The sequence below is a fragment of the Narcine bancroftii genome, chromosome 2 (genome assembly GCF_036971445.1).
Source record: "Narcine bancroftii isolate sNarBan1 chromosome 2, sNarBan1.hap1, whole genome shotgun sequence".
In the NCBI taxonomy this organism is placed as follows: Eukaryota; Metazoa; Chordata; class Chondrichthyes; order Torpediniformes; family Narcinidae; genus Narcine; species Narcine bancroftii.
The window spans coordinates 314,569,103-314,581,949 of NC_091470.1; the positions used below are offsets into that span (position 1 = coordinate 314,569,103).

General features: G+C 42.6%; 1 protein-coding gene across 1 annotated transcript in view; it reads right to left on the minus strand.

The window, feature by feature from the left end:
* The window catches only part of yes1 (YES proto-oncogene 1, Src family tyrosine kinase), a 64,993-nt gene that overhangs the window by 31,144 nt on the left and 21,002 nt on the right, over window positions 1–12,847 (minus strand). The window contains exon 2 of the mRNA XM_069921714.1: window positions 5,171–5,443. Coding sequence (XP_069777815.1) covers window positions 5,171–5,435 — 265 coding nt within the window. The 5' untranslated portion in view covers window positions 5,436–5,443. The remainder of the gene's footprint in view (window positions 1–5,170; window positions 5,444–12,847) is intronic.

Sequence of the window (12,847 nt, forward strand, 5' to 3'; positions counted from 1 at the left end):
CCCATACTGTAGTGGCATGCCATCGTGGCAATCAGGCCAGTGCTCCAGGCGATGAGCATGACCAGGAGTCAACAGACCACATAGCGGCACTAGCCCCAGCAAGTGAACTGGCGGTCGTACAGCTAAGGCAACATAGGGGCCAGCATTCCCAACATGGCGCTGGCCCCTGCTGCACAGCCAACAGCTTGTGGATTGCACGAGGGGAAGAAGGCACTGTAATGCAAGAAGGGGACCCGCATACAGGAAACCCGCTATTGTTATGCGGGCGGTGACGTCAGTTGATGGAGCAAATTGCGGGAACGGCAACGGAATAAAAGCTGGGCTTCAGCACCAATAAAACACAGAGCTACACCTCACTACACCAGTGTGTCTTTCTTCGAGTAGCGTGTGGCTACAATTGTTGATCCTGAAGTTTAGATAGCATCTAAACCCAACGATGAGCGAGCCAGCAGCAGTATATGCAGTCGCCCTGAAGCTGCTGACCTTCTGGATGAATCAGCCCCACATCTGGTTTGACCAGGCTGAGGCACAGTTTCAGATCTGAAAGATCACAGAGGAGTCCACCTGGTACTATCACGTGCTGAGTGCCCTGGACCAGGATGTGGCGAGCTGGGTGGCCAATTTCATCCAGGAGTCCCTGTCAGGAGGCGCCTACATCGCCTTCAGAGAGCTACTAATTGAGACTTCTGGGCTCACACGGCGAGAGAGAGGGGGGGCACGTTTGCTCCACTTAGACGGGCTTGGGACAAGCCCTCATGAACGATATGCTAGCCCTAATTGGCATCCTTGAGAGGGAAGATCTGGAATGTCTGGAATTCCCAGCCCCCCCCACCTGGACTCAGTGCAGCCAGCGTTCCACAGACGAGAATGGCAAGATCCTCGTGGAGTTCCTAAAAGCGCTAACCCCCCCAGATCTCCTTGGAGATACTTAAACATGGAGTGCGACATCACATCCTGACCTAGGGCCCATTGCTCCACGAAAGAGCCAGACAACTACCCCCAGAGAAGCTCCAACTAGCTAAGGAGGAGTTCAAAAAGCTGAAAGAACTGGGCATAGTACAGCGGTCAGACAGCCCATAGGCTTCTCCCCTGCACATGGGGGTTGGAGACTGTGCGGCGACTACCTCCGGTTTAACGAGGCCACTTCGCCGGATCGCTACCCGTGCCAACATACAGGACTTTGCAGCCAACCTGCATGGGGCAACGATTTTCTCTAAAGTGAACCTCGTGCAGGGATACCATCAGATTCCGGTACAGCCTAATTACATCCCCAAGACCGCCATCATCACCCCGTTCGGCTTGTTCGAATTCTTATGCATGCTGTTCGGCTAAAGAATGCTGTGCAAACCTTCCAGCGGCTGACGGATGTGGTGGGCTGAGACCTGGACAGCACTTTCGTCTACCTCGACAACATCCTGGTGGCAAGCAAAGACCAGCAAGAACACTTGGTGCACCTCCACAACCTCTACACCTGTTTGAGTGAGTTTGGACTGATGACCAACCCAGCCAAATTCCAGTTCTGGTTGGAGTCCATGGGCTTCCTAGGCCATAGGATAACCAAGAAAGGGGCCACACCACTACTCAGTAAGGTGGAAGCCATCTGAAAGTTTCCTCGGCCCAGCAAAGCCAAGGGACTGCAGGAGTTTGTGAGGATGATCAACTTTCATCCCCTCAGCAGCCAGAATCATGCGACCCTTATTCACCTGCATGGCGGACAAAGCCAAGGACATAACCTGGGACAGAGAGTCAGCAGAGGCCTTCGTAAAGGCCAAGGAAGCACTGATGGGCGTCACTCTTTTGGCACACCCCAGGGCAGCCAATCAGCGGAGTTCTGGAGTAGCAGATCAGAGGGAGCTGGCAGCCGCTGGCTTTCTTCCGTCAGCATCTGTGACCTCCGGAACTGAAGTACTGTGCTTTCGACAGAGAGCTATGGTGCTGTACTTAGCCATCTGCCACTTCCAATACTTCCTCAAGGGTGGGACTTTTATGGCCTTCACTAACCACAAACCCCAGACCTTTACCCTGGCCAAAATCTCAGACCCTTGGTCAGCTCGCCAACAGAGTCATCTGTCGAATATCTCCAAGTACTCCATGGATGTGCAACACGTCTCAGGCAAAGACAATGTGGTGGCAGATGCACTGTTCAGGCAGACCATCCATGTGTTATCAAAGGGAGTGGATTTCGTGGCACTGGCAAAGGTAATAACAAGATGACCAGGAGATGCCCCAGAATAGGATAGCCATTTCGGGTCTGCAACTCCAGAACATTCTGGTCGGCGCAGGTAATACCACCCTCCTGTGTGACGTGGCCAATGGACAGGTCAGACCCATCACTCCTGTGGCATGGAGATTTTCAATTCCATCCATGGTCTGGCTGGTGGCCAGCAAGTATGTGTGGCATGGTCTCCAAATACAAGTCAGCAGGTGGGCAAAGGCATGTACGCAGTGCCAGAGAGCCAAGGTGCAGTGGCACACCAAGACCCCACCACGGCATTTCGAGCCCGCGGAGTGAGATTTGACCACATCACGCGGACATTGTGGGACCCCTACCAGTATCCCAGGGGCTTCGCTACTTGTTTACAATGGTCGACCACTTCACCAGGTGGCAAGCAGTCCCAATGGCAGACACCACATCCTCCTGTGCCAGAGTCCTCATCTCCTCTTGGGTAGGACGATTCGGCATACCATCTCACATCACATTGGACAGAGGGGCCCAATTCACCTCTAGTCCAACCTCACGAGGCAGTGGGGCACTCAGCTAAACCACACTACAATCTATCACCCACAATTGAACGAGCTGGTGGAACGCTTCCAAATACAGCTCAAGTCTGCACTCTTGGCCAGACTGCAAGGACCTAACTGGGTGGATGAGCTACCATGGGCACTGTTGGGGATCCACAATGCGCCCAAGGAGGATTTCAATAACTCTTCCGCAGAGCCTGTGTACGGAGCTCCACTGGTGGTCCCCGGGGAATTGGCACCGACCCAGACAAGCAACTGGATGACACAGCAGCACTCCTCCGCAGGCTATGGGAAAAAGTCGGCAACCTGGCCCTAACACCACCGACCAGGCATGGACAAAGACCAACATACCCAAAGACCTGCAGGACTGTGAGTATGTTTTCATCCGTAGGAGTCCTCACCATCCACTGCTACAGAGTTCGTATGAAGGTCCATTATGGGTCGTACGAAACAACAGTGCCACATTCAAATTGGAGGTCGGAAGTAAGACCGAAGACTTCACTATGGACAGGATGAAGCTGGCATACCTGGATCCGACACGCCCCGCCGAGGCACCAGTAGCACACAAGAGGGGCAGACCCCGAAAGACGAGAAACACTCCCTTCGTGAATCAAAGACAAAACCGCCAGTTTTGAGGGGGGGGGGGCTAGGTGGGTCATGTAGCGGCGCACTGTGGTGGCAATCAGGCCGGCGCTCTGGGCAGTGCGCACAACCAGGAGCCAGCAGGCCATGTAGCGACATCAGTCCCAGCAAGTGAACTGGAGGCAATATAGGGGTCAGCATTCCCAACATGGCGCTGGCCCCCACTGAACAGCCCACAGCTAGGGAATAGCACACGGGGAAGGCGGCATTGTAGTGCAAGAAGGGGACTCACATGCGGGAAACCTGCAATTGTTATGCGGGTGGTGATGTTAGTTGATGGGGCAAACGGCGGGAACACCAACAGTATAAAAGCCGGGCTTCGGCCCCAATAAAACACAGAGCTATACTTCACTACACCCGTGTGTGTCTTTCTTCAAGTAGTGTGCGGCTACAATACTAAAATCTACATATACAATATCCATGTCCTACCCTCATTACCTCCTCAAAAGACTCAATCAAGTTTGTAAAACATGACCTGCCCAAAGTTATTTTAACTGTCCCCAAACTGGCCCTGTCTTTCCAAAAGCCTGCAAATCCCTATCCTTAAACATCCTCCCCAGTAGCTTCCCCATTGCTGATGTGAGAGTAACAAGCCTAGGATTTTTCGAATATTCCCATTTTCCTTCTTGAAAAAAGAAACACACCACTGGCTACACACAAGCCCTCCGGGATCTTGTGGCAGCAAAAAATATGGTTTGGATTAAGGTATTGTTTGAGTACATGGTCAAACGTACTTATGCAAAGTATTACAATGACTAATAGGATTATTTAGTAAAAGGGTAGCCTGACAAGAGTTGAAAGGTTCTGACCTGAAATGTCAAGCATTATTTTTCTGATGTTGCTTGAATCTCTGAGTTCTACCAGCATAGTGTATTTTGCTCCCACTTACACTACTTTTGTACAAGTACACAATAAGTACACCCAAAGTGGTCTTTGTTCCAAAGTTACTCAACACAAAAAACAAATTTCTGTTGTGCCATAGTTTTATTCACAATATATTGGTACATATAATTACTTTATGTGGTATTTCTAATTTGGCAGTTTAGCACTGGGTGTCATCTCAGAATATAAAACATCTGCCAGTGAAGTAATAATTATACCACCACATTTGTTACACACAATGGTGAGAAGTATGTAGTTATATTACAGACAAATAACACAGAAATAAAATATGTAAAACGACCATTAAAATAGGGAACATACAATTTTATTTTGTTTTCTACTATTAAACAAAAGGAAAACAAGACTCACCAATATGTTGCCAGGAAAGGAACAACTTTCAAGTACCCAAGGTGCAACATTCTTTGAATTTAGATAATGCCCATTTGCACTGAGTGGAGCCAATTTATTGCATGGCTGGAGTATCATACAAATTAAAAATGGGTAACAGTTTCTGTATGATTCTGGATTTCAACACCAAAAATATTTACCCATGAAAGTTTAGCAACCAAAGACCTGTTTTCATCCTACTCAAAAGGCACATCTTATGATATACAAGCAACAGAAAATTATTGGTTAATTATCCCTAGATAATTTTCTTTATTCAATTTGAATGAATCACAATTTTATTAAAAAAAAGTCTCCGTATGCAATGATGAAAGCTCACTTTTCCAACAATGGATGCTTTATCATCTGATTCTAAAAGTGACTATATATAGGAGTGGAACTTTAGAAGATATCAGATTAAAAATGTTAGCTCTTAAATTACTCCTGCAGAGCTCCTCAATTGTTGAACATTTTAAACGTCGAAAAGATCACATACTCCAAAGCTGATGTTGTTACTCACTTGTAACACTACTTTTGTACTGGGTAGGAACAGCAGTAAGTGATGAAGAAGCGCCTCCAAATGGGGCCATGCCAGCTGACCCACCGAAGGGGGTAATGGAATGTTTGTTGAAGTTACTAGATTGTCCTTTTGATGCTGGTGATTGTGTCAGTTGGGTGGGATCAGGACCATATTGAGTTATATTTGTGGCAATAGTTCCAGTCGTGTCACCTGGCTTATATTTCATAGCTGGCTCTTTGTCCACCTTGCTCTTTATACAACCCATGATAGAAGCTGCAAAAAAGAGAAATCTGTTAAGTGTTTCTTATAAAAATTAAACTGCCTTTAAACATGAAATACACAATCGAAACAAATTGAAAGGAAATATTATCCCGAGAGTATAAATAATGCATCACCCCCAGTTCATATCAATAAAAGAATAGAATGTTCTTCAACACGAGATTACTTGGTTTGGTCAAAAGAATATACAACCATAAAGTGTGCACCATATAAATATCAGGCAACAAAACACATTATTTATCATGCTCCCAACTCCCACCAACCCTAAAGTTTGAAAGATTGAGGATCAACTTTCAAACTTTAGGGATCAAGAACATATACTGGTGATCTTAAAACTATCAACAGTTATGAGCTTCATAGCAAGAAAGAACAATGGTAAGTGAGAGCATGCTCAATGATTATGGATCAGAATAGGTCAGCAAAATGTACTGAAATTTAAAAAAAAGCTAAGTAGGGCACAATTAACTGGATAGGTTTTGCAGGAAAATTGGATTTCATTTGCGAACAGTTTTGTGAGTACAAAAGAATGTCTTTTTTACTGTAAATATTTTGCATAGGGAAACTTTCAGTTTTGCAAGGTAGCGGCACAATCTGGATTTAAAACAAGTGGAAAAAAAATCAAATGATTCTATTTGATAACATTGGATCAGATCATCCCATGCAGAAATGTATTTATCATAATACTGTGTATGAGGCACACTTCTTTCTCAGGAATGAGTGGAATTCCATACCAAAACTATGGCAACAGATTTCAATATTTTCCCCAAGAATCATACAATTCATCACACGGACCAAAACTGCACACTAATGCATTCATTGCTGATCCAGATGCATTTATTGATATAACATTTTATACCAATGTCAACAAAAAGTCTTGGATTAAAGATTTTATTCACATGCGACAAACAACCTGAAGTACTTTTACACAAACTACCTATAACATAGAGTAAGCAAACACAACAAGCATTTTACAGGCAGCAAATGCACAAACAGGTGATTTTTTTGTTATGGTGGAAACATTGCAGAATATCAGCAAGAACAGCTTGCTTTTCTAAAACAAGAATACATGAATTAAAATAAAACAGAAAATGCTAGAAATTTACAACAGTTCAGACAGCAATCATAGAGAGAGAAAAAAAAGTGAAGGATGACAAACTTTCATTAAAGTGAATGATTGGAAAAGTTAACTATTTTTCGATTGATGCTCCCCGACACAATTTCCACTATTTATTGTTTTTATTTAAAACAAAATTTCTTTATTGGATTTTTAATGTTCACAAAATAGCACCACAATTTTGTAGAATTTGCTAGAATTATTGAAAGCTATATCACAGAAACAGCCCCTTAGGGTCCTTACCATCCATACTGTCTGCGATATATATCCACGCTGAACCCATTTGCCAACTTTTAGACTATTTTTCTACATCTTCCTTATCCAAATGCCTTTTAACCATTGCAATAGTATTTTCCTCCACCACCTCCTCTAGTAACTTTTTCACCCCCATGTGAAAAAACCCATCCTATCATCTTTAAATTTTCGCCCGCTCACCTTAAACCTGCACATTTTAGTTCTAGAATTTTGCTGTTTTTTTATTGTGTATTAGCTATATATAAAACAATTAAAAAAGAGTGAAATTAATGTGTGATTATCAAAGGCATTTAAACATTTAATGGCCCAATAACAGTTGGAAGCTGAGCCTTGGGGTAGACTTCAAGGCCATTGTTGTGGTTCTGTGAGCACAGCAGGCTGCCTGTGCTTCCGAGGTCCTCTGCTGTGTTTAGTTACTAACACAATGAGTAATTAGTAATGAAACCTACTTGAGTGTAATAACTGTCAGGCCCATGCTTGAAAGTGTACAAGTATAGATTGCTTCATTATGATCAGTTGTGAATGGTATACTATCCAAAGACCACTCTTCTGCATTCATGATGGAAAAGGTAAAAGATGATTTGGTTAAAGGACATTGTCCTGAGAAACTATTGTCATGATGTCATGGCAGAAAATGCTAGAAAAACAACACAGACCAAGTAGCTCCCGTGGAAAGAGAAACAAAAGTTTTCTCTGACATGCCGCACAGTGGAGCTGCAGCCAGTTCCTTAAAGAAGTAAGCCCTCAGCCTTTACGTCAATGACTTTGCACTTCAAGGCATCCCCCCCCACCCCCAACACCTTCTATTCCTTTCTTCCATAAACAGATTCTTGAATCCCATCCCTTTTTCTTCCCAGACTTGTCTCGTCCATGAGCCATGTCCATCAGAGAAAATGCCTTGCAGATGAAGAGTGCATACACTTGGAGACTACATGTTCTTGGACTGTAAGGGGCATGGTAGAGGACTGAGTTGGCTTTGACTGCCAATCCAATTCATATCCTGCTCTATTCCCTGTAATACTCATGAATGTGTAGCCAATTTTGGCTCCAATACAATCTATGATTTAAATATACAAGATCCTAAGGGGGCTTGACATTGAGTTGTTTTCACAAATGGCAAGTCATGAAATAGGATTGTAGTTGTAAAATAAGGGGCATGGTCATTTTAAACCAAGGTGCATAGAAAATGTATTTTCTCAGAGTATATTGAAACTCTGGAATTCTCTGCAACAGAAGAGAGAGGAGGAAAAATCATTAGAAATATTCAAATTGGAGATATTTTTTTGAAAATTCAAGGAATTGAGGATTACAGTGGCCAGAACAGAGTTCACCATAGATTACCCATGATCATACTGAATGTGGGGCAGGCTTGAAAGGCTTGGTGGATTACTCCTGGTCCACTCCCATTCTAGCACAGAAAAAGGGCCCTATGGACTATCACGCTGACCTTTTTTCCCATCTACATATAGAATAGTACATCATAGGAACTTCAGCCACAATATCTATGACAACCAGGACGCAAACTTTAAGTAATTCCATTAGACTGCACATAGTCTATGTTCCTCCATTCCTTGCCAGTTAAGGTAAGTTGTCCAATGTTACTAGTATATATAAAACACAATTTTCCTGCATTAGTTTATTTTCCTGTGCTTCGTAAGTTAATTAGTTGATGTGAATTTCGGTGGGAAAAAATGGGAGTGGTGTGGGATTCCTAAGAGTTAACATGTCCAGTGACCTGTGCTGATCCACCAGATTGACACAAAGCCATTGATAGTATCCTGTCGGGTATGAGCATGGAAACCAGAGTACCATCATCCACAAGGTGTCTAGCTGGCTTATTTGCAAAATGAATGTTATCACTACATATTAGTACACGTGACAATAGACAAAGATATTTCTCTCAATGGAATTTTGATTGTTAGTATGGATTTGTTGGGGCAAAGGATCCTTTTCCATGCTCTATTATTGTAGCAACCTGACAATTCTCAATTGATCAGGCCAGAAGAGCTTTTGTTTGACCCTGTGTTACGGAAATACTGCACTAAGCTGCTAATAAAAAAAAGTACTGCTAATTATAGCAAATTCACGTTTGATTCCTCATTTTTTTTTGAGGCATCCTGGTTTGATGGTATTTTAAGATAATATAATATAGCAGGAGGCTCCAGATTATGTTGAATTATTCTACTGCATTTCTTCTCCAGCAACATTCAAATCCATGAATGAATAAATGAAAAATGGAATCTTGTCCAAAGTACATTCTGTAATCTTGCCTCCATTGGTGCTTTTATTCAGTTATGAAATTTTCAATTATGGGTTAGGAGATGATGATACTCAGGTCTCCACATCCTTATCTGAAAATGATGTCACAAGGTTCATGGGATGTGGAGTCAATCTTGAAGACTGCCTCTTAGCTACACATCTTCAAACTGCTACTATTTCTTTTACTGAAAAGCCAATAACAAAATAATAAAACAAATATTTGAAGATTTGCAACCAAATGATCACAAAAGTCTGAAATGCATTGCCTAAAAATGCCATGAATACACATTTAAAAAGTGCCATAGCAGTTAAGGCTATGATCCAATTGCAAGAAAATCAAATTAGCATGGTTAATGTTTTTAGCCAAATGAACAGAATTCAGTTGAATGGTATACTTCTGTGCCAGATACTTCCATAAATTTACCTCCTAAATCAGTCATTCCCAAAGAGGGGGCGGTGAGGCTACTAGGGGAGTGCCAAGGGTGGTAAGGATAAACGGGCAGTCTGGGAGAGCAAGGAAAAAGGGGGCAATCCAAACATTTTTGATAAACTCAGCCCGTAGCGCTCATCTTGTGCTGTCAGATGAAAGGGGTGGGGGGGGGGGGGGGAGGGTGACAGCCCAGATGGTGATCACTTGGGACATTGACCAACCACCCGGGACATTAACTACCCGGGATGGTGGCAGCCAGGAAATGGTGACTGACCATCCAAGACAGGAATGCCGGGACAGTGACTGCCCAGGGCAGTGAGTGAAAATTGGTTTACTATAAGTTTTATTTGTGAAATACATACATTTGTTTATAATGTTAGATTAGTTGGTGTTTTAAATTTGCAGAAGACCTAATACCAAGAAAGAGGTGTGTGTTTGTTGTATGTGGGAAGGAGGGTGGTTGGGGTGGGGGGCACTAGGGATGTGGGCTGGGAGCCAAGGGGACGGCAGTCCGAGAAAGTTTGGAAACCATTGTCCTAAATTATGTGCAATATTGAACAAAATATATTGAACTTTAACCTGGGCTTGACTAACCTCACACATCTCATTTTTTGTTAGCTGTTTGAAATTCAAAGCAATTCCTTTCATTTACAAGCCACAACAGCTGACAGAAAGATCAACCCCAGCTATAGCTTTAATCCAACTCTCAGAGGAATAAAAAGCCTCAAATTTCACTTTGCTTTGGGAACATTCGATTGGAGAAAAGGACTGTAGTTAACAGTTTAACATTATTCTCTGCTGCAGGAAGTCACAGTAAAAAAAAATATGACTCTGGTGTTCTTAATTGATAGGAAACTATTTACAATGATAATTGATATAGACTATTTGTAATGATGCAGGAAGAAACAATTGATTTACCTTTCACAACGAGTATCATATTGGCAGCAGTAAAATTCTTTGCACAGTCTCTTATCAATTTGAATTCAACTTGTAGTTTGTAGAAAGGTTTTAATAACATATTGTATATGGAGTAAAAGTTTGAATTTTCTAGACCATTTTTTGATGTTAAATTTATGGGGTCAACTATTACATACTATTTTTGAGGGGCTGAAATTCACACTAGAATCCAAAATACCAAAGCAGCAGCAGAAGTCCAAGTTATTTCTAAACAAAAACACAATGAATTAAAGTAATACTGTAAGAGTGAGATGTTACTTGTCCCTCAAGCAGGTGCTGATCTGCGGGGCGTCGCGGTTCGGTTGCGAATTTTAATGTTCTGCAACGATAGCCCAACAACTTGACCACTCGCATTTGCACTCACTCAGCTGATTCTGCACATCCACTCTGTGAAATTACATCTCACCATCTCCCGTGACACACCTACAGTCAAGAAGCATTGCCCTTTCGTTATAAGGGTGAACCACACCTCCTTCGCTGGTTTCAACATCAACAGTACAGATACTGATGAGATCCTATGAGGATGCCCATTAGGAAGCAGAAGCAATTTTAAAGGGAAAGAAAATAAAACTATTGACAACAAACAGAACGACTAACAAAAAAAATCAGAGAGAACTGTATGCAAACACACTGTGTTTCCTTGTGTTTATTTTTAGTTGTACCCTGAAACTGTGAATGCATGAGAGAAAGAAACAATTAAAAAATTGATAAGAATTCTAGCACTCCATGTCTACAAATAGTTCAGTCATCCTAATGCATTAATTTCCTCATCGCAACATTTATAATCATATAATAGTTTACAGCGTGGAAACAGGCCATATCGGCGCTTCGAGTCTGCGCGTATAGGCATTTTCAACTGTTGATCTGTTATCTGTGAACTCAGGTCGACTTTTACACCAGTAAATACACCCCATTCAAGATTATCAGAGGAATAAACCAAACTTAAGTTTCGTAAAATATTCTCTAAGGAATGGGGAAGGGACAGTTGAGCATTGAAATAACCTTTTTGACATGCAGCGAACAGGCCCTTTCGGCCCACATGCCCATGCCCCCCCCCCCCCACCCCGTACATTTTGTATGGTGGGAGGAAACCAGAGCACCTGGAGGAAACCCATGCAGACACAGGGAGAACTTACAAACTCCTTACTAGATAGACAGTGCCAGATTTGAACTCCGGTCACTGGCGCTGTTACAGCATTGCATTGTCTCTAGAACTTACTGCTGGCTATTAAGTATGAAACTCCATATACAGTACAACTCCAATTATTCAAAATCCTCAGTTACACAAAATTTTTTTGGATCTGGAAGTGACATCTGTTTGGCTCCAAAAAAAAAATTTATTTTTTGGGGATATTTGAGGATTTCCACATATTTTAATTTTCCACATATAGATTGGGAAACACATTCTGTGAAAGGGCTGGATGGGTTAGAGTTTGTGAAATGTGTGCAAGATAGTTTTTTACAACAATATGTAGAGGTGCCAACCAGAGAAGGAGCAGTGTTAGATCTACTGTTGGCAAATGGGATGGGTCAAGTGACGGAGGTTAGTGTTGGCGAGCACTTAGGGTCCAGTGATCATAATGCCATCAGCTTCAATGTCATTATGGAAAGAGAGAAGTCAGGGCCAAGGGTTGAGGTTTTTGATTGGGGAAAAGCTAGATTTGAGGAGATGCGAAAGGACTTGCAGGGTGTGCATTGGGACAATTTGTTTTATGGCCAGGATGTAGTAGAGAGATGGAAGTCTTTTAAAGATCAGATTTTGAGAGTGCAAAAGCTTTATGTTCCTGTTAGGTTAAAAGGAGGGGCAAAAGGTTTGAGAGAGCCGTGGTTTTCAAGGAATATTGGAAACTTGGTTCGAAGAAAAAGGGAGGCATACATTAGATATAAGAAGCATGGAGTTAAGGGGATGCTTGAAAGATACATTGAATGTAAGAGGAATCTTAAGAGAGGAATTAGGAAAGCTAAAAGAAGGTACGAGGAAACTATAGCAAGCCGGGTGAAAACTAATCCAAAAGAGTTCTACAAATATGTTAATGGTAAAAGGAAAGCTAGAGACAAAATTGGTCCCTTAGAGAATCAGAGCGGAAAACTGTGTGTGGAGCCTAGAGAAATGGGGGAAGATATTGAACAGTTTCTTTTCTTCGGTATTCACTAAGGAGAAGGATATTGGGAGATGTGAGATAAAAAAAAAAGCAAATTGGGTAAATATGGGGGATATAGAGATTACAAAAGATGTAGTTTTAGGGCTTTTGAAGAATATAAAGGTGGATAAGTCTCCGGGACCAGACGGGATCTTCCCCAGGACATTGAGAGAAGTGAAGGAGGAAATAGCAGAGGCTCTGGCAGTAATTTTCCAAATGTCATTAGATATGGGGATAGTGCC